General features: G+C 36.3%; 1 protein-coding gene across 4 annotated transcripts in view; it reads left to right on the top strand.

The window, feature by feature from the left end:
• The window catches only part of dop (drop out), a 73,054-nt gene extending 53,087 nt beyond the window's left edge, over window positions 1–19,967 (top strand). For 2 of the 4 annotated variants that reach the window (XM_053763211.2, XM_064436779.1), the window contains 15 exons: window positions 22–170; window positions 836–962; window positions 2,488–2,614; window positions 3,294–3,395; window positions 4,039–4,110; window positions 5,038–5,163; window positions 5,754–5,845; window positions 6,288–6,467; window positions 7,551–7,664; window positions 8,754–9,011; window positions 9,421–9,605; window positions 10,545–10,844; window positions 11,293–11,480; window positions 11,942–12,073; window positions 12,497–19,967. In XM_053763211.2, coding sequence (XP_053619186.1) covers window positions 22–170; window positions 836–962; window positions 2,488–2,614; window positions 3,294–3,395; window positions 4,039–4,110; window positions 5,038–5,163; window positions 5,754–5,845; window positions 6,288–6,467; window positions 7,551–7,664; window positions 8,754–9,011; window positions 9,421–9,605; window positions 10,545–10,844; window positions 11,293–11,480; window positions 11,942–12,073; window positions 12,497–12,637 — 2,293 coding nt within the window. In that variant the 3' untranslated portion in view covers window positions 12,638–19,967. The remainder of the gene's footprint in view (window positions 1–21; window positions 171–835; window positions 963–2,487; window positions 2,615–3,293; window positions 3,396–4,038; window positions 4,111–5,037; window positions 5,164–5,753; window positions 5,846–6,287; window positions 6,468–7,550; window positions 7,665–8,753; window positions 9,012–9,420; window positions 9,606–10,544; window positions 10,845–11,292; window positions 11,481–11,941; window positions 12,074–12,496) is intronic. The other 2 variants (XM_053763212.2, XM_064436780.1) reach the window with 1 other exon arrangement.
• The last annotated feature ends 2,645 nt before the right edge of the window (window positions 19,968–22,612 follow it).

The raw sequence follows: 22,612 nt of genomic DNA, 5'->3' as shown, positions 1-22,612 counted from the left end.
AAATTATTTTTATATTTTCAGAGCGGACGTACCAAGGCGCGAAGAACGAAGCCTGGACAAGCCGGACAAAGTGGAGAAAGTGGACAAGGTCAGGCCATCAGCTCTCATAGCGCCCAAATCTATGAGGCGCTCCGCAAGTACCTCGGGGCTTTCATTGGTCATACACCCAGGTATGTAGGTGTTCGTCGTGGGATTCCACCGTAGAAATATATAGACTTCAAATCCCAATTAATTTATTTAGAAATTAGACCTTCACATGCACTTTTTCACGTAAATTTTTAGATTAAATAGTTATAACTCACAAGCTACTAACTTTTGGACTTAACTACGTCATAATCTGACCTCGGGCTTTGAATAATGACAAAGACAAGTTTATCTGTTACACAAATTCAAAAAGCCCCGTCTTATCAATATTCATATTCATTCTCTTCAATATTCATTTCGCTACAACACTTATGAACGGCTGAACCGATTTTTATGAAACATGGCTAAGAACACTCGAGATAAAATTATCTATGACAAAAAAAAAAAACTAAACGAAAATCGGTTCATCCGTTTGCGAGCTACTATGCCGCATACAGATACACAGACACGTTAAACTTTATAACACCCATATTTTTGCGTCGGGGGTTAAAAATTAGATCGCCTGTTATATAGTGTCAGTGCCGAATCTTAGCGAATGGATATGCCCTTAATGCCGTCTTAGTAATATTCACAAGTTTAAAATAAACTTTAAATTCCACATACTTGCATAAAGCCTTGTTATGTTAAACATGACCCGATGGTGTACCGAAGATCGTAAAAAACGTTTATATGTATACAATGTTTGTTACAGCGGAGGACCTATCTATAGGCGGTGGGGCAGGGTCGCCATGTGCAGGCAACACTTCGTCCACTAACTCCTCGCGAGATTCTTCACCGTGTCGCGACCCACCTTCACCATTCGCACTGGCCAACCATTCGTGAGTATTATACATATTTATCAGTGGCGTGAAAAAAAATAGAGGTAAAGCCGGACCAAAAACACGGACAACGCGTAAATTTCTCATATACGTACTACGACCTATGTGACGACAAAAAACAAACAAACCTTTACAGAAACACTACGCACAATACACTCTTGGCAAGTAAAATTTCATTATTTTTGATTTTTTAGGTTTCACAATCAAACACAACACAAATCACAACAAATAAATTAGCATAAAAAACCTGTGCATTGCAAATGCGCGCGTTAATTAATGAGTGTGACTAATTTTGACAGGACGCTAGGCAGCATCGCTCTGATTGGTTAATAGTTGCCAAGCCAATCAAATCCTTAATACCTGCTACAAAAAGATTGGGAGGCGATTTGAGATCGGGTTATAGGTCGCCGTATATCGACGATTGGTTCTATGTAGTGGTATTAAGCATGTGTGTGTGAATTTCATTCATCTTAATTCTTAAAATTCCCAAAAACATAGGCGGGTTGTCGTGACCGAGGCGCGATAGTAAAATCTTATGTGTGCGTTTGCGCGATTTCAAATGCATTGCGTATTTAGTATTACGATATTGAAGAATGTCTTTATAAAGCGCGCAATGTAATTATGTGGCTCACGATAAAATTGTCGTTTTATATGGGCTCGTTTTTAATATTACTAAGGTAGGTAATGCGATCGTTCGTCGGCTTACATACCTATAGTAACTAGTAAGGATTTTTCTAAGAGTAGACTAAGCTATTATTGTTAATAATAAAAAATATATATATATTAGAATCTGTCAAGGTAAGCCGGCAGGAATCGTGTTGTAGGGAGGCTTCGCCACTGATATTTATATAGAAACACATTTTGATATTAATAATTACACGTATAAAATAATCATATTGTATTGTGAACGAGAGGCGTTTATACGACAACGGTGTGTATAGTGTGACTTTGCTATTTACATCTCATTATCGAGTCAATTCGCAGTGAGACGCAGCTAACCAATCACAGCGCGCCATTGTGACGCGACGGCAACCACACCGCAATGTGATTGGTTCATCCTCTGATACCTCGCATTGACAGCAAAATGTAAGCGAGCTTACCGCGAGCTCGACGTAGTTTTGGTGGCAAGGTGAAGCATGTAGACGAAGGACGTATGTTCCAGCAAACGTGACTTTGATGGATAGAAGCAGCGTCGCATAGGTACGGCCTGCGGCCTGTTTTCGGCTTGTCCGTTTCAGCCTCTGAGCTGGCTGGGTGTGGTGCATATGTTCATGTTCATGTTCAAATCCATTCCAACCCGTAGGGAGAAAAATACTTTTGAACTTTCCGCTTTTCGTCTGGGAGCTACAGAAAACCATTGAATGTAACCGTGTATGTAGTTTCTCCCCTCTCTCCTAAAAGCACACATATGTTTTGTACTGCGTTTTAATGTTAAAAGATCTGCGGTTTTTCTATTTGTGTGTTTGTAACAGTTGAATTAACGATTAAACTTTCTAAAAATGATATGTTTTCAATACATTCCCAGGCTGATCCAGTCGTCGAAACCTCCTATAGTCGTTCGTCGTGGACCGAGAGGATTTGGCTTCACAATACACACTGTTCGCGTGTATTACGGCGATACCGACTATTATACAATGCACCATCTTGTTTCGGTAAATATTCTATGTCACATGTTTTGATACGTTAATCTTGATATTATGTATTTTAATTGAAATATTCAATTTTAAAATTAAAACTTCCCACGTTGCAAATTCATTCTTACATATTATAAATAGATGTATCGCGTCTGTCTGTATGGACGCGATATATTCAAAAACTACTCGACGCATTTTTATATAGGTTTCACTGGTTTAAGTGTACAAATTACTAGCTTTTGACCGTGGCTTCGCCCGTATTAATTTTTCGGGATAAATGTCCATACTTCAGTCTACATGTATGCAAAATTTCAAGAAGATTGGTCGAGTGGATAGAGTTTCATGAAGTAACAAACTTACTTTTGCATTATAATGTTACTAGCTGTGCCCTGGGGCTACGCTCCCGTGGGAATATGGGGATAAAAAGTAGTACTCCATGTCTTGTTCTAGGTTATTTTCTACCCGTATACCAAATTTCATAACAATCGGTCCAGTAGATAATGCGGGAAGAGGTAACAAACGAACATTTACCTTTCCCATTTATAATATTAGTTGGGATTTTTATTATAATATTAGTTATGATTATAGTTTTACCCGAGCGAAGCCGGGACGGGTCCTTAGTAAAAAAATAAATTACTAGTATTTCTTGTTTATCCGTGTACATAAACGGTTAAATAAATAAATGAATGTATTGCAGGCGGTGAGCGAACAGGGAGCTGCGTGGGCGGCGGGGCTGCGGGCGGGGGATCTCATAACTCAGCTCAACGGGGAGTCTGTGCAGGGGATGCTGCACACACAGGTAACTTGTACTATTTTATTTTTATGTGTCCCACTGCTGGGACTTTATCTTCTATAGGTTTTTCACTTGAGCTAGTTTGTTGCCAACCACGCTGAAACTTGTCTAGATCGTCCCGCTTATACTTATATACTAGCTGCGCCCCGTGGCTTCGCTCCTGTGGGAATTTCGAGATAAAAGGTGCCTTATGTGTTATCCCAGGTACTATACTCTACCCGTGTACTAAATCTCAGTAGATTTTGCGTGTGAGTGACAAACATACATACATAAATCCTCATAAACTTTCGCGTTTATAATATTAGTAGGATAACTTGTACTATTTTATTTTTATTTGTTCATGAATTCTATGTAGATAGATATTTACATATTTTTAAAAAGTCTCCCTTTCAAGTCTGTCTGTACGAACGCGATGAACAAACTACCGTACGGATTATAGTCCGGTTTCCACCAATAGATAGTGTTATTCCTGAGGAAGATTTTGTTGTATAATGTCGGCTACCGACGAGCGAACTTCTCAACTTGTTTACTATAAATTTTTTTTTAACGTGTCTAATGCAACAAGATCTCATTTACGACAATAAAAGCTTGTAGCAAAAAATGATATTTTTGTAAAACATTTGTAATATTGTCTTCAATTTGTTTGAAGGTGTTGCGTTTGCTGTTGGCTGCACCACACGCCACGTTGAGAGCTACGCCGCTTGACCAAACTACAATACAGGTGAGAATATATATTTCACCGCTATATCCCGAAGCGGTGATGGTGTAATGGTCAAGACGCCCGCCTGTGGATCGAAAGGTCACAGTTTCGAATCCTACTCGTGCTACATGAGTTCGTATTTGTATACCAATTTGACTCATGTGTTGTAGTTTTAATAGACTACCACTGGCTTCCTGTGAAGAAAAATATGCGAAGGAAATCTGCACACTGATTGATTATTAATTTGTGTGTGAAATGGAGAAGGCAAATGGCAAAATACTTCATTAATAGTGCCAAGAAAGTTGTTGTGTGTGTTCCATTACAAGTGATGATCACGACTCTCAGCCATGAGGAAATATTACTATTACTACAGATGGAGATATTCCTAGGTCTCAGTTGGCAACACCTAGGTGCTTGTTTTCGTCTAGATCTAGGCGTAGACTTTTAATTATCGTATTATTGTTTAATTTGTTCATCTCTTGGCTCGAAGGGTTTTAAATCTTCTTTGCCTTCTCCAATTATTTACGTTCGGCCTTCGTCGTTCTTAGGTGCCAGAAAACTAATAAAATAGAATACAGATAAGATGAAATCTTTTATCTATCTATAAAAGACACAACACAAAAGTGACAACATTGTGACCACTTCGAAATAAAATTCAAACTGAGACTACACAGACATGTTGTCATGGCTTCATTTTGTGACGTGAAAATATTCATAAAAAAGTGAAGAAAAATCACTACATAATACACATTAAACAAAGTCGTTCTTCGCGTCTATTCCTAAGCTTTCGTAACCCAGCATTCCTAACCCTTCTATCAAATAAAATCATTTATTCAGAAATTAGTCCTTCTCAGGCACTTTTTCACGTCATTATTTGAATAATTCCCTAAATCTTAAACTCGTGCGACGCTGTGTCGAATGGTTAGTGAATACAGTGTTTGTGTAAAGGCGGGCGGGCGGCGCAGGGCCGGGGGCGGGCGGCGGGCGTCGGCGCCGCCGCGGCCGCGCCCGCGCCGCCGCTGCTCACTGTTCCGCCGGATATCCAGCAAGCGTGCCTCGCAGGAGATGCATCAGGTATGTCACTTGTTAGATACCAGTAACCCTACATACAGGGTTACTGGTATCTAACGCATAACCTTCCAAACGTACATAAGGTTTAAAGTGACTTAACACCTTTTGTTATACAACTTTTGTCTAAACGTAATAATTACAAGTCTTTAGCTACATGCATATAAAAAGCGGAACTTTCATATTTATTAAATTAGTATGGATAAAGCATATTACACTATAATAGAAATATTACTAGCTGCACCTTGGAGCTTCGCTCCTGTGAGGATTTTGGGATAAAAGTACCTTATCTGTTATTCCAGCTTATATTCTACCCGTGTACTTAATTTTTTATATCAATCCGTCGAGTTGCTTGAAAGAGTAACATTCATACATATGTTACTCTTTCACGCAAAATCTACACGGTTCAGTCCATGTATCCCTCATGTCTGAGGTTCGTGAGGGTATGTACCCTTACGACCCTCAGCCATGAGGAATACAACTACGAAGAAGACAATGATGTGGTCCTTAAGAACCATAAAAATTGTATTTACATATGTAATTAATGTCTTTATGATTGGCATATTAATCAACATATTGATTGGTGATGAATACAGATCGTGTCGAGCGCGGGGGCGGACTCCCCCTCGCCGGCCCCCTCGTCCCCCGCCACCGACAGCCCCCATCACACAACCACTCACTACCAAAGGTACTGTTAGACCTTTTTCCTTCAAAAATATATTAAAGTAAACGCGGTTTTATATATTTTTTCTGCGAATAAGCAAAGGCAATGTATGTAGGTATTTTTTGAATAATTGAGTTTATTTTTTTATTTTTTGAATAAACAAAAAAATAGTACATTAAATAATCATCAGCCTTATTGTAATAATACATTATAGTTCAAACTAAACCTGTACATATAATTTTAACTCGAAGTTATCTGCTTCAAAGTTGTTTAAAATTTTAGTGCAAGTTTTATTTTAAAATTTATGTAAAATAAAACATTTATAAATGAAAAGTGATTTACGTAAAAGTCTATTTTAATGTATATTGCTGTAAAATTATTAAAAAACATGCCAATGTAACGTTGGCTTTTCTAAAAAAACTCACTTCAAATCATTGTATATAATATGTATAATTTATACTCTCAGGCCATCATCCCTCCACGGGCTCAAACACAAACTAGTCGCTGGGGGCGTGAGCAATGTTGGCAACGTCAGCGTAGGGGGGGAGGTGAGGAGGGCGTCACTACAACACATGCCACTATCCCCCCTCGCGAGAACCCCTTCCCCCTCGCCGCAACCACAACCGCAACCCGCTTCTCCTACTAGGTGGGTATTTAGTTGTTTTATAATAAATTAGCGACCCGGTCTATTAATTTATGTGTGTAAGAACCTTCGTGAATTGTCTAAATAACAGTCAAAACTACATCAAAATACGTTGCGTAGTTTAAAATAAGATAGTTTAGAAACTATGTAGTGATTAATGATGAGGCCAATGACAAATTAATTGCTATGGTCAAGTTTATTATCATTTATCAGCTATTTTGACATGAAATGAGAATTTTTTTAGGTTTCTCGTTGTTTCTCATCATATTAAAACTCGAATCTATAATTTATCCAAACGCTGTTTCAGACACAAAGTCGTTTACCTATGAGAGTTTAAAAACTTTTAGGTTTAGGTCTCACTAAGATTTTGTCAATAATTTTGGTAAAATTATCTGTTTTTAAAAGATTCTATTTAACTTGAATTGTATCTATGTTAAGTCACAAATCTTGCAAGTTAAATTTGACCAAGAAAGATTGAAGTTTAAATGGTTGACTGTACAAGCTGGTTACATATAATTCACTCGTGTATTGTTTAACCTCCCACGCCCTGACGTGGGCACTTATATGGCACTGAGTAATGGACTGGAATCCGTCACGGGGCTTCGCTTATGGGAGAATGTCATATGCCATTTTATTGTTTGAGAAATCATGCGAACATTCGTGTAATTTCGTGCACATTGGCGAGTCTATGGGTTATTTGAGTCATCTAGAACTTTCTCGTTGTATTTAGCGTTTTCATTCTCTTGAATAATTCACTGTTTAAAACATGGTCATTTTTCATATCTTAATCATAACTGGGCCAAAAAATAGTAATATTTAATAAGTCATAAAACAAATTCGTCTTTATCTATAAACAGTAGAAAACAAATGAGGGCGCCATTTTCATTTGACGGGCAACACTGGATGTGCTAACCAATCAAAACCATTTTCAGATTTTGTATTGCAATGATAAAAAAATTTTGTTTGTAAAACATCAGTTTGCTACTCTTTATAGATTTAAAGACAGACTATAAAAATTTCTAAATTCATAGCATCTCCAACTGTCACTAACCTATCACGTGTCTATATAAATAATATAATATCTAGTCGATGCGAGGCCCGAAGTCCGTCGCCATTGGCTGCGCGGGAGTGCGGGCGGAGGGCCTGGGCGAGGAGGGACCCCGCCTCCCCCCTCCTCAGGCGGGCCTTGTCTCCAGATAGGTGAGTTAAGGTCATAAGGCACAGAAGTGTGCTATGCACAGTTCCCAACGAAGTCCAAATCAAAGAATTTTACACGGAAATGATACCTTTGTAGGCATTTTTTCACGTAAAATTTTAAATTATACAGTTTTTCTCAAAGCCCTACACAATGGCATTTCGGAACGACCGCTGCTGAGAAGAAATTAAACAGAGTTGGTTCCTATCATACAAGGGTTTACCATTATTGTTTTTATTAAAGTTTATGGTCAAAACGGCTGGCTGGCAAGATGTCGTTCATTGAAAAATGGGTTTTAAAGCCTACTCAGTAGACATATTTTACATTGACAAGATGAGAGTTGACAGCGAATAGTTCGCTAATTTGTTGTCAATATGTCTACAGCATTAAAGTCCAGTTTTCGATGAACGTCATCTTGTCGGGTGGGAGCGGTACGATTAGGGTCGCTTTATATTTTATAAAGCTATTCTAAGTTATTTAACCCTATATTCAAATCTTCAACACTATAAAAATTTATACCTAGAACGATTATTTAAATTAAATTATGGAGTATTTACAATATACGAGGATATATATATTTATTAATTTCATTTGCATGTATGTGTGTTTGATTTCCTGTTCACATTTGTTTCTTGTTGGTCTCAGTTTTCATACATTTTGTGTTTTCCTCATCCAGTTTCATGTCATGCTTATTTAAATTTGAAATATTGTTCATTAGAAAGACTGGAGTCTAAAATATTTTTTATTGAACCTTACTATGAATTTGCTAGCGTTGAGTATTGCAATGAAATTTGTAGATTGAACATGATTTCTAGATGTTATACTTATATATTGTAAACTATCTATTGCTCGCAGCTTCGCCCGTGGTAGTCTGTTTGATCCCAGGTCATTAACCATATCCGTTCCAAATATCATCAAAATCGGCTCAGCGGTTTAGCCGTGAAATCGTGAACAAAAATAAGAATGCTTTTGTGGGTATAGAATATAATAGATTGATTACTATGTTCTGTCTTTAATAACACTGACAGACAGGCTTTCGCCTTATATAATGTTAAAAGAAATATTATGTATAGTGATAATATTCCTCAATACAGGTTACACCCTCGCTCAGCGGAATCTAAATGCTCAATATCTCCCCTTTGCTGTGGCGGCGTGGCTGTGACCGTAGGGGTGGGTGTGGGGGTCGCCGGGGGCGTGGGGGCCGGGGGGTCGCGGCGGGGGGTGGTGTGGCGCGCGCCCGCCCCCGCGCCCCCCACGCCGCCCCCGCAGGAGAAGACCGATGAGCCGTTGCTGCCAAGGATTGCCGAGGAAAAAGATTCTCCGACGCATCATGCAAGGAACTTGCCTAATAGGTAAGTTTTTGTTTGTAGGTTCTCTGTCTGTACAAATGTAATACATGAGAATGGTTCGGATAAAATGTAATACATATGAGAATTTCGAGCGATAAAAAAGCTTTTTAGTAACTTAGTTTTGTTTCCTAATTCAAGTAATTTTATTGAGACGGATTTTCTATATAGTTTGGGAAGTACCTATACGTCTAGATGTAAACATATGAAAAGTAAAAACTAGACATGTGTATGTGAGAAATCAATCGTTATCATGTCACTAATATTCGCGGAGCCCAGCTCCTATGCTTAACGGCAAAATCGAGTAATTGCTCCGATGAGATCACGTCGAAGTACAGACAACAGATAAATTTTTTATCGTCATCGTCATCGAAATTAAATGAAAACAATTGTTCTAAGCAAGATTTTGTTTTAGCTCCAGCAGGACGCCAGCAAAACAGCCAACGCCGAGCATATTCACGTCATCTCCCAAACCGAGCATGGACAAGTCCGCGTTCGACACGTCGACGTCGTTCGCGTCCCTGTCTCTGTCCGACGACTCGTACGCCGACGGGTCGGCGGATATGTCCAATATCGACACTTCCAGGGAGATCAATCTGGGTGATTATTTCTCGCGTGTTTTTCATGTGTTTTTTTTTATGATGTGCTGGAGATGGTCATGGAACATCGTCGTCTGATATCGATCTATAAATAAATAAATAAATAAATATATTAGGACAAATTACACAGATTGAGCTAGCCCCAAAGTAAGTTCGAGACTTGTGTTATGTGATATTAACTCAACGATACTATATTTTATAACAAATACATGTATAGATAAACATCCAAGACCCGGGCCAATCAGAAAAAGATCATTTCCATCATGACCCGACCGGGGATCGAACCCGGGACCTCTCGGTTCAGGGGCAAGCATTTTACCACTGTGCCATCGAGGTCGGCAATTTAATAATAAATCTATTTATATCCGATGTATAGAGTGAACATCTGTCGTTAGTTTCTCTTGATTTTCTCGTGTTTTTCTCACCTGCTACTAGGAAACTAGTATTTTAATTACAATTTATTAATTAGACACACATTATGACACTATATAAAAGCTTGTATAATACTTATTAGTTATTTATAGTAATGATTTTTATTAAATATCTTTTTTAACCCGCGACGCAAAAAGAGGGGTGTTATAAGTTTGACTGCTAAGTGTGTCTGTCTGTTTGTGTACGTGGCACCGTAGCTCATCAACGGGTGAATCGATTTGGATGCGGTTTTTTTTATTTGATTTTGAAGAAGGTGATTCTTAGATATGTTTGATCAAAATCTGTTTGATCAAAGCATAAAAATCGGTTAAGTCGTTAAAAGTTGTAGCGAAATGAATATTGAAAGTTTTTTAATTTGTCTAAGAAATAAACTTGCTTGTGTATAATCTAAAGTTTGACTGTCTGAGTATGCCATATGGCATTAAATCTGCTTTTAGTTAACTTTTTATGTTGTGCAAAGTATGTCATAAAAATTTAATTCTCTAATTTGTGATCAAACAATTTTCAGACGACAGCCGAACAAGCACAGATCTCAGTTTGATGGTAGATGACAAACAAAAACCTCCAATCGAACCGCCCCCACCCGTACCCCTACCACAACCACCTTCGGAACCACAGCCCAAGGCTCGCAAGAAGTCAGACTCCAGTCTCAAGGACGAGGACTCGAAAGGGAAGGAGAAGAAGAAGGAGAAACCTGAGCTGAAGAAACAGGATTCGATAAAGAAGTTAGAGAAACAAGAGTCTAAGAAGGAACTCAAGCAGGATTCAAAGAAGGAGAGTAAACAAGAACATAAACAAGATGTTAAAGGTTAGTTATTTCTTTAACTTTGGCAATTGATTTCAGGTAGATTTATCTGCCAAGTCAGGGGCGGTGGTGGTGTAATGGTTAAGACGCTCGCCTATGGGTCGAATGGTCCCAGGTTCGAATCATACTCGTGCCACATGAGTTTGTATACCAATCTGACTCAGGTATAGTAGTTTTCATCGACCGCCACTTGCTTCCGGCGAAGGAAAACATCGTGAGGAAACCTGCACACTGGTTGATTATTAACTTGTGTGTGAAATGGAGAAGGGGCAATGGCAAACCACTCCATTACTAATGCCAAGAAAGTTGTTGTGTGTGTTTAATTCCATGTAATGACCACGACATCTGCTATGAGTAATACGACTATGAAGAGAGATTTATTTAGCTGGCTTAGGTTTTTTTACAACAATAAATGTGGTGGAATTAAAATGAATTTTTCACATTATTTCAGAAGAAAATAAGACAGAAAAGGCGATGGAGCGGACCGGTTCGGTGAAGAAGACAGAGAAGCAGGAGAAAGCCGATGCTAGGAAGCAGGAGAAGATAGAGAAGAAGCAGGAGAAGATCGAAGCTAGGAAGGAGTCGTTTAAGAAGAACGAGGCTGCTCTGAAGAGACAAGAATCGGTGGATGCAGTAAAGGTCTGTTCTTTTTGATTTTTGTTAAATTAAATAATGTTTATTACATTTATCGTACGTACGTATAATAAAGCAGTAATAATATTATGTCTGTACATTTAGTATTTTTGACTGAAATTGATAGAGTGAAACTAAAGAATAATAGAAAGCAAAAAAAAAAAAAAATTTTTTTGTTTGTCTGTTGTTGTGAACCGATTTACTTAAAACTTTCACCAATTGCTTTGTTTTAATTCAGCAAAACATTTAAAGTTCGTTTTATCAAAATCGGTTTATTAAAAAAAAAGTTATCGTCAATTCCCAAGGGCATATTTAAGCTGTCTAGTTTATTTATAAATTGAATGCCTCGTAAATTATGAAAGTAGAAAACCTGATGGACTAAACTGACACCGAAAATGTCATTATGACTGAGCTATAAGACTCAAATTTGTCTGTGATTCGTCTGTAGCCGAAGTCATTAATTCCAGCTGCCGGATTCTTCAGAGATAGTGACAGATACTCGCAAGAACAGTATGGTGAGCAAACTACTAGGCGTGATGGGCCGCAAGCGAGACGACGAGGATCGCCCGGGGAAGAAGGCGGAGAAGAATAAGAAGAAGGTACGTTTGGTGAACAAAGATATATGGGGATATGATCAGCGCTCGCTTGGTGTAAACGCTGTAGTTACGTGACGTATCATACTCTCTTATTTCAGTGTTTTATATTAATTTATTTTTATTTCGTTTCATCTGTCACGATGTTTATTTGTCCGTAATCAAATCTTTTCAAGTTAAATTTCATTTACTTCCGCTTGTGCTGCAATGTTATTTTCTACTTCGCTTCTTCTTCAGTTTCCAAGACAATGCATTTTTATGATAAGTGCTATAGTGCACCCAGGATCGGCTCCCTAAGAGGGAACTCCTCAACGGTTTTTTATATTTATTTTTTTTTGTCACGCGTTGAATTCAATAATGATTACAGTAAGGCAAAAATGTCATTTTTATAAAAATACTTGCTTTATGATGTGAAATACATTATTACAGAACAACACGTCAACACAACCTCACCCCCCTCAACAACAAAAAGTCCAAGACGACAACAAACAAGACAGACAAGAAAATGAGGAGAAGAAGGGCAAGAAAAACCGCGGTCGCGCGTCTAGCTCATCATCCGGCGAGAAGTAAGGTCACAGAATAACAACATCTATGGTCATAGGACGACGGTCTATGACATAGACAAAGAAAACTAAAGACAACGAGACAGCGTAGCCATTTCAATACAACTTTCCGACCTATCTCATATGAAGCGACAAGATGGGCGTTGTAAAACTGGACCCACGATGAGGGACAAAAAATATCAGCGCTACGTCCCGTTTCTCGTGTATTAATACGCGTTTCTCTTTCTTGTATGAGCGAAACAAAAGATGGGACGATGTCTATAGTTTCCTTTGTCTACAGTCTAATTTAGTGTATGTGGTTTGGTTGTAGATACTCTTGAATTTTGAGATTTTTTTAACAACATATAGATGTATATTTTCGGTAATCGTTGTGTACATATGCGCTTATAATATCTCTTTATTGGTATGTTCAGCCTTTCTATCATCAGCGCGTTTTCTCGGTTGTTTTCTCAGCCGTTAAGAATCACAGCCCACGGTCCGATGCTTAACATCTGGGTACGCCAAAAAGTGGACAAAGTAATCGTTTAATTAAATTCATGTATACGTAAAATATCTATCGCTATGATGTTCATATTTATGCTAATAAGATTGAATTTAGATGAAAATTGAATTTAGTGGATTGTAATGAGAAATACGAAAAGGGTAGGTGAGTTTATATATATACCAAATTTGTGATAATTACGTACGGTATCCTAAAAAGGCTCCTCCTACTCCTTTATGAATGATTTTTTTAGATATGGTCTAAAAAATTGTTTTCATCAAAGTGTTTATAATCTATACTATTATTCTAAAGATGTAAGCGTTTGTGTGTTTGAGGTTACTGAACAGATTTCAAAATTTCTTTCACCATTAGAATGGTACGTTATCCAGGATTGCTATAGGCTATATTTTATCTCAAAAATAAATCAATATTTTTTTTCCAGTACTCGTAAATTTAGTGAAACTTAACTTACTATTCTGAGTCTTGTGTAAGAAAAACATTATTTTCTATAATCGAATCTATAAAGTTATAAAGACCTTTATTTAACACTAGCGGCGCGCCCTGGTTTCGTTCGGATGAATACATAATAAATATACACCTAAAGCTTTCTTTTTAAAAATCTAAAAGTTATCTGACGGCGCGTCCCAGCTTAAAAATTCATAATAAATGAAATTCATAAAAAATTATACAACAAAACCTCCCTCCGGAATTACACTGTGTATAAAAAAAAAAAACTATAAAAAATACCACAACAAAATCCGTTGCGTCAGTTTAAAGATGCACGTGACATGCACAAGGACAAACAGCGGGAAGCGACTTTGTTTTGTACTATAATTATAATCATTCTGAAATAAAAATGGAAATCAAACATGTGTCAAGACCAAATCCTGAAATATATAACTATTTTAACGCCATATTTATCACTATGTTTCATTCAATACGGCGTACTTTATCACAGCCGTTTTATAATCCGAATTAACGTTAAGTAGCCGTAACCGTAAAACGACGTCTTTATGTAAAACGGATTGAACAATATGTCTGCGATATGTATATTAATTTATTATGTTTGATTGCAAGGAATCGTTGAAATTTTAATATCAATCTGGTGTTCATATCGGTATATAGGTTCCGTCGGTTTCGGTTGTATAGGTTCCGTCGGTTTATGAATGTGTTCTTCGATTAAGGATGGTATTCAGTGTCTTGATAGATTCCGATGCATTGAACTCCTTTTTGAAAATTGGCTAAAAATTGGATAATGCTTCAGTGCGTATTATATTTGTAGTTATCAGCAATTTAACTGCAAAATAATAGGATGAATGTTGATTCTGTTTCACCGCTTACTGATAAACTATCCGATCGAACAGATAGTGTTAAAAATTGTGTTATACAAGTGTTTGATAGCAGTTCATGTAATAATAGCATTTATCAGTATAATATTTTATGAATTTGTGGTGAAACAGACCTATTGTGTATTAAGACTTAAGGTTAATGTTGTAAATATTTTTGATCTTAAACGACGTGTAAATTAAATGGTGATTTTGCATGAGTTTAATGAGAAAAACGTAAAAAAAAATACCGTAAGCTTCATTAGACTGTGTGTAGGCTGTATAAAATTATTATTTTTTATTCTGTGGCACAAATAGTTCGATGTAGAATTGATGTTATACAAGGTCTTGGCTCGTCGGAGGCTTGCGGAGAAAATGGCGTCTATAAAAATGGCGCCTTTTTGTCATAATATTTTAATCAATTTTGGACAGTGAAATTGTCTCATATTTTTAATAGTTGGCTATTTTATATTTTTATGTGTATAGGTATTTCAAGCAAGCATTACTGTCATTAAGTTAATTTTTGTCTGTCTGGCCGCTTATATAGCACCAATCAATATAACAATCGAACGGGTGTTTATTCTTTATGTCAGTCACTAAAAATTGTGAGTTTTTGTTTTCAATTTTACAGTTGTTTTCGAGAACAAATGTTACAGATTCAGTAATTGGCAGTGGAATAGAAAATACGAAAGGAGGTATGCCTATATAGATTTTTGCTAGCAAAGGACTCACTCAGAAACAGTAATGCTTGGATGATCGCCACTGTACAGTCTACAGCACATCAAGTTACCCTGCCTGAACCTCTATGGCGCGGTAATAGCGGCGAGATTGCAATGAATTTTGGGTAGTTTAATGTGCTGTTGACTGTACATAAATATTTTAGTATTCTTATAAAAAGATACGATACTAAACATTAAAACGATATACGAACGAAATTTTCGATTTTTCATATTAATGTCATTGATATTCCATGTAAAAATTATACGAGGTTGAAGAGGCTCGTTTTGGCAAAAGCGTGGATCTATTGGGATAAATTTAAAGCATAGTCAAAGAACACTATATGGAAAAGATCTACCTAGTAGATCATGACAGACTGCTCTCGTAAAAGCCAACGCACAATGGCAAAAGATATGTATGTTTGTTTGTAATAATATTTATTGTACAAAGAACACATTTTAAAATATTGAAATAAAATGTACTCAGTCAAAACGGGCCTCTTGCGTCTCGATGGCTATGTTTGAGAGCGGCCTCAATGCTCCGTTGCGTAAATGCAGCGTTGCTATTCCGTCGTTTCATATTTCGTGTTTTGGCGTCGCTGTACTGCAGTTGTGGCATACAATACTGATGATCAGTTGACGCGTAACGGAGCGCAGCAGCCGCAGCAATGAGTCCGCACTCTTAGTTTATCCAGTATTACATTGTTGAGGCGTATTGTAGTATTTTTGTTGGCTAAGCGCTTATAAATTGCGCTAAGTCACTATGTCTTTTTAATCTCATTTAAAGTGATTAGTTTTATGCCGCGGCATCACAATTTTTCATATATTTTGACATTTGAAACACCCAATATTATCCATTTGAAATTTTGTCAATTTTATTGAACTTAGACCGAGAAAGCTATAGACGATTGAGACATCACATGAGATAGGACTATTTCATACATATGTTTACGTCTAATTGATATAACGCAGTAGGATGGGCCTAGTGAAAGGCGACGCGTGGTAAGGGACAAAACATAAGCGCTCTATCCCGCTTCTCCTCGTGCATTTTTACGTGTTTCTCTTGTATGAGTGAAATGAAAGATGGTGATGTCTATAGTTTTTTCTGTCTATAGTCTTATGCTTGGGTGAAGGATTTTAAGCTGTCAAGTATTACACCGCCGTAATTACTATCCATTGTGATAGGGATTGAGTTTACTGCCTGGTTTGTATATATTCTTATGCCTTAGTACTGTTTTATCGGTTTTGAATCGTGTCTCGTGCGAAAGAGACAAAAAACGTAACTAGCAGACTCTTTTCCGAATCCCTATACGTATCAATTAATCAGGGGTACTAAAAATACTATTATCATTAACCTAAAATTCTCATGGATATTTTTTACGCGAGTGAAGCCGCGGTCTTTCGGAGTATAAGGTTTCTTTTGTAAAAACTATAGCCATTAGAAATACTATTGTGATATAATTTTAAAGCTTCTAGATATTCTATGTTAGTACTTTTTTAATGATAGCACCGCGCTTGCTTGTTTTGTTTTTCTATTTGTTTTTTTTTCTACTTGTATTTTTGTGTCAAAGTCCACGCCACGTAATAAGTTTCGCGGCGATATTTGGAACTAACTTAATTTAAAGTCGGCCATGTTGTTTTATCAGCGACAGTGGCGCCGCGTCTACGGGACTTATTTCATGGCGCGGTCTAATGTCTACCGTGATTTTTCATAATTTTTTTTTTTACTAATAACTTAACATTTTTTGTTGTAACGGAACGCAGTTTGAAAGCGTGAAATGGAATGTAATCACAGATTTTTTTAATACGTAACATTTACAGCTGTCGTATTGTTATTATTTTGGGGAAAATTTAAATTCGCGGTTAATGTCAAATAGAGAAAAATATTGACATTTCAGAATTTTTTTTATCAGTGCCATAGATTTGAGCGTCTGCTTGTTAATTCTGCACATACAAAAGACTTGGTTTACGCCTTTTATTACAACGTCATTAAGTAAAATAAAAAACTACTGACGATGGGTGTATGGGATTAGAACCCTTTGCCTTTCCATATGGATAAACTAAACAAAAAAAAACAATTTCTGGACCTCTCTCTCTCTCTCTCTTCTGAGCGATTTCCCGTTTCTGGTATCTGATGTTCTATGAGCGCACTCTGATAGGGGACAATACAAAATATTTTATATAGTTTGAAACTACGCGTTGACGTTTTTTCGCTCATTAGTGGGCGCCATTGGTCACGTGAAGTCCGGTTACTGTGATTTACGTTTAAAATGCGCTCGCGCATGCGTACTAAACAGACAAAAAATTTCTTTGGACACTTTCAAACGTTCCTTTACTACATCTAGCGGCGTAATCACTATAATAATCTTTTGGCTTCTCTGTAGATGTATTGTGTCCATGATATGAAATTAGTTTTTATTTTAATTTTAATTTTGGTAGCGACGTCGCCGTAGCAGATCTTTTTTTATTGTTATTTAATTATATCGTCAATTTTATATACACAACAAAACAAACAGATGCTCAAATGGTCAAGTCTTCCCAATATCTCGTTACATTTTGCCTGTTGAGTTTTTTTTATTGCTTTAAATATTTGTTAGCTGACGGTCGATGTACAGACCAATTAGAAAATACGAAACGATCTCAGTAATCAAGAAATATTGGGAATATTGTTGGGAATTCATCCTGAATACAGTAAAAAAATGTCTTCTCGAACATTCCAGAATACATTAAAAATAAACTATTTTCAAAAACATTTCTCTCAACTATTCTCCTTTGTGTTTATGTAAATAACAGTTTTACTTTAGTAAAATTGTGTTTTTATAATATCTCACTTGTTTATTCTTGTGGGATTTGCAAGAATTTATAAGTGACTTATTCAAGAGTTTCTAATAGAAATAGTGATACGAATTATTTTATATGTGTTGCGACTATTTTGTGTAGGACCCTAGCGTTCATGACTTGCAAAAGGTTGTATGCACAAATAACAATATGTAAATATCGAGAAAAATCTTACGTTGCATATTCATTTATTAGCTAAAAGAAGTGAATAGAGAATATTACTGTGAATTTATCACGCCAGAGGGCAGTTTATCAACAAGTAAAGTGTATGTAAACATCGTATTTTTGACAGTGACAGTCGACCTAGCCTTAAAAAATGATATTTTGGCGCCATCGCGACTGATGGTTTGTATATTACGTAATATTTCCTATTGCTTAGGGCGCGTCCTCATTGCTCAGTCGCGCTCCGTTGCGACGACGCAATACTTTGTGGCTCCGTCGTGTTCGACGCATAGCAACTGACATCGATATCAAAAACTATAGAAAAAACGAAGAGCTGCAATGTTTATTGCGTCGTCGCAACGGGGCACAAATGAGCAATGGGAACATGTTATAAAGTGACGTATGATCTGGCATATTGCCACTAGTAATTGCATGGAGTACCGTCCATTCGCTCATTACTTTTCTTTCACATATATTATGTATGCTAGTGACAAGTTATATGCCAGATCATGTGCTATTTTCCACAGATGTGAACTGCGACTTACGTTTGGCTAAATTTGTCATTTTTTATGCAGAAGTAAAAATAATAGTAAAATCGATATGCACGGGTTTTTCAGATGAAAACTGTCGATAGTAAATCTATCGATAGTCCGCCAACGCTGGTATGGGCAATAGGGTAGATACCCCATGTTTTTATTTGTGTTTTTAAAATTAGTTATTTTAATGTCAATAGGAATTTTTATTTTTAGCTTGGACAGGATGAAATTGTACAATAAACCAATGTTACTATTAATGTAAGCTTGTGTGAAGCGTTACAGACTTATGATGCGAACGGGAATCGTAAAAGGCGAGTGGGTGATTACGCGCCCACTAAAATTCATAATTTTTCGCACCATATGTCTGTTCTGCGCGTTGCAATTATTTTTATTATTAATTTTCTTGTTTTGTATTCGAGTAATACTCACTGGTTAGTTTGTAAATTTTTGGGTAAATTTTTGTGCATGGTGATACAGGGTAACTGGCTCATACCCGAAAAGTATAATTTTTAAAAAAGCAACGCTAAAATTTTGAATATTCTTTCGAGTCATGATACAATGAATTTTTAGTAGGTTCGAGTTATTTGATACAATTTGTTTTGGGACCATTCGATTTTACGTTCAATATTATCGGTTTTTTTATAAATGTTTTCGTACATTGGGACATTTCAAGAAATGCTCGATTTTTTGTAAAACTTGAATAACGCCAAAATGGCGGAGTTATGGTTTTTAAATATAACATTCTACGTATTTTTTTTTATAATAGCTGCTCAATCATTATTATAGTATCAAATCGTATGAGAACTAGTTTTTGATGTCGAAGCCTAGTTATTGATTAGTGGCATGAAAATAGTTTCATTAAGTTCATTTTGTTACATGTGTATTGACTTCACAATGAAACTAGATTCATGTCACTAGTTTCGTATTGATAATTAGGCTTTTCGAAATTTTGGTCAGACATCCTCATAATTTGCGGTCACTATTCCGCTAGATTGTAATTTTAACGTATTTTTTTTATACTACCAGTTATTGTTTTCGCGCCACGATTTCTTGTATCAGAAAAGTCGACTAATGTAGTGCTGTCTCTTTCAATTCATTAACTGTGTAGCTTGCCATCGCCGCTGCAGATGAATATGTAATTAACCTAGCGTTAAAATGTTAAATGTGATTTATAAATAGTAAAGTTCTATAGTGAGCAAGGGAATTATTTTCTCAATCTAGTAATACGAATATGTGTATGAATTGATATGAAATACGAAATAAAGTCATGGATTAACTATTTTTACATTTTATTTTTAACTAGCGGTCTGTCCCCGCTTCGGGCTTGAACTATAATGAATTATACACCTGAACCTTCCTTAGAAATACATTATTTAAGGGTGAAAACTGTATAAAAATCCGTCCAGTAGTTTTTGAGTTTATCGCAGTCACACAGACAGAAACGTCAGGGGTACTTCTTTTTAAAAAATTACGGGCTTAATGTCACAAAGAGTAGAAAACAAATGAGTGCGCCGTAAATTCGTTTTCTACCATGGAATTAGTAGGTGCTGCTGCTAGGGTATTATGTAATCTGTGGTACTGCGTACAATATTATCTACTGATTCCGTTTTCTACTCGTTACAGACAGACTGACATGATGTATCACAGACTGTATGTGACTGTGTTTCTCTAGACTTGTCATCTCACTTCTGTATATTTATATAAAAAATTGACTGCTGACATACAGAAGTGATTCCGAAAAAATATATATAAGTACTTTAAACATTATTTAACAAAAAGTTACTTTGTTTCTATATGACGATAGCAGGTAGAGTCCGCGTCATGAACCTCAACAACGTGGTCGTCCTTAATTAATAGCTCCAAATTGCCGCGATACTTTTACATGACGCGGACTGTCTGATACGGTGGTAGATATTGATAAAATAAATAAAAAAATATTTTTTTCAAAATTTTTTATTTAGGTGTCCATTTTGATATAACAACTGAAAATTAACACACACTATTATAAACCCGTAGCAAAGCTATAATTGTTATAATTATCAGCTATGGAGTTGCTATTACTGAATTATTTATTATTATCGAGCAGGGCTTGTCGTTTCCATGTTTTCAAACAAATTCGTATCGGTTTTTGTGCGCATAAAACTCAATAATTAAAAAATAGGAACTTATATCCCAAATTATAAATCAGTGTTGCCATATTAATTAGTAATTAAATCACAATATCAAAGAATTTCATTAATAAATGCTTACAAAATTAGTTGACAAAAGAAATTTAGGTATAAATTTTAAAGAATCGATACAATGACTTTTCATTTAAAAATGAATGCAGCACTAATCACACTAAACATATAAAAGCTTCATAAAATAATACTTTCAATATTTAATTTATATTAGTTTGTTGGAAGGATGCAGATGGACTTATACGAGTTAAATAAATTAAAATGACAATGAAAGAGAAAGGTTATAGGTAATTTAAAATTATAGATATCACAAACACGTAAAGATTGTACCTACATATCAGTTTATTTCCATGAGCCAAGATTACCAAACAATATCTGACACAATATGAACGTCATTCATCTCATAAATTATTTTTTCTAAGTACCCTGTATCTACAGAATCCCATAGATTATAAAATATATGACAATTGACTACATAAATAAATCTTAACAAAACAATAACAATGTTAAAATTATAATTTCTAACGTTATAACGAGGGCTAGAAATCAGAGCGACCGAAACATTTTTCCCTGATTCTTTTTATAATGTTGTCGTCAGGAGTTAGTCTCCAGTCTAAAGACTTGTGTTCTGAGTCGTCCACCTCCTGCGACTGAGACTCGAATAAGTCTCTGGAGTGGTGTCGACCTACTCGAACCTCCTGCTTGCACTGTCTTCTATATTTCTCTTCGATTTTGTCAGATTTCGGCGTGTCATCCATCGGGCGAGGGGTCTTCCAAACAGGATCGCTCGTCGATTGCTTTATCAACACGTTCGGGGGCGAAAAATAGGAGAAAAATTGGCTAGAAGTCTTACAATCCTTTTTCTCTTCCTTGTTGGGCATTTCGAGGAACGAAAATGTGTAATCAGCGTCGTAGACCTGTTCTCGGACGTACGACGTGATGTGACGCCTATTTATATTTGGAGAACATTCAATGTTTTTCGCGCGCGCTTCATGACTTTCCTCGTCCATTCGCGTTTGGCATTTCTTAACGAACGCAATGAAATCGTAGTATTTTTCAATATTCTCAGCGCATTTGTAGCATATCGTATTCAAAACATCAGTTTCTTCAATTACAATTTTAAGGCAAACTAGAATTTTGTCGATCATGTTTGTCCTTCGTGCATAGTTCCCGTAGAGAGACACATTGAACTCGGTTTCCATTAAACAAATACGACACGATTTACGCGACAGTTCCATCTTTACCGATATAAAAATTGGCTTTTGTTTTGAGAAATTGAAAAAAAAAAACAATATATTTAGCACACGCACGCTATGCATAAAAGACGAATTTTTCCGCTAAAAATTGATTGTCTCTGATTGGTTCTTGCAAGTTCGTTCGGAAACATTTGCTAATTTGAATTAAATTTTGTGTCAGAATCAATGCCAAATAAAATCGTTTAAAATTTGCCAAAAAATACTATGTTGGACGGTTCAGTTAAGAGTATACTTTGCCCTTGTTGTTATTATGCTAAGCGAAAATGTTTTGATAAAAACAAATGTTTTACCTATTTCTAAATATTTTACGTTCGGAACGCTTTTTCGGACATATAACGTAACACACGATGTTATTTTTATTATTCACCGACGCGAAATACTGACTAATGTGATTAATTTTAACTCTCATACGTAAATTACCTTATTTTATTATGCGAAATCGCATGAAAGCCTCAAAATTATTTTTTTATGTATTATTTACTCAACCA

Source organism: Plodia interpunctella, chromosome 23 (assembly GCF_027563975.2).
Source record: "Plodia interpunctella isolate USDA-ARS_2022_Savannah chromosome 23, ilPloInte3.2, whole genome shotgun sequence".
Classification (NCBI taxonomy): domain Eukaryota; kingdom Metazoa; phylum Arthropoda; class Insecta; order Lepidoptera; family Pyralidae; genus Plodia; species Plodia interpunctella.
This window is presented reverse-complemented; position numbering and strand designations above follow the sequence as displayed.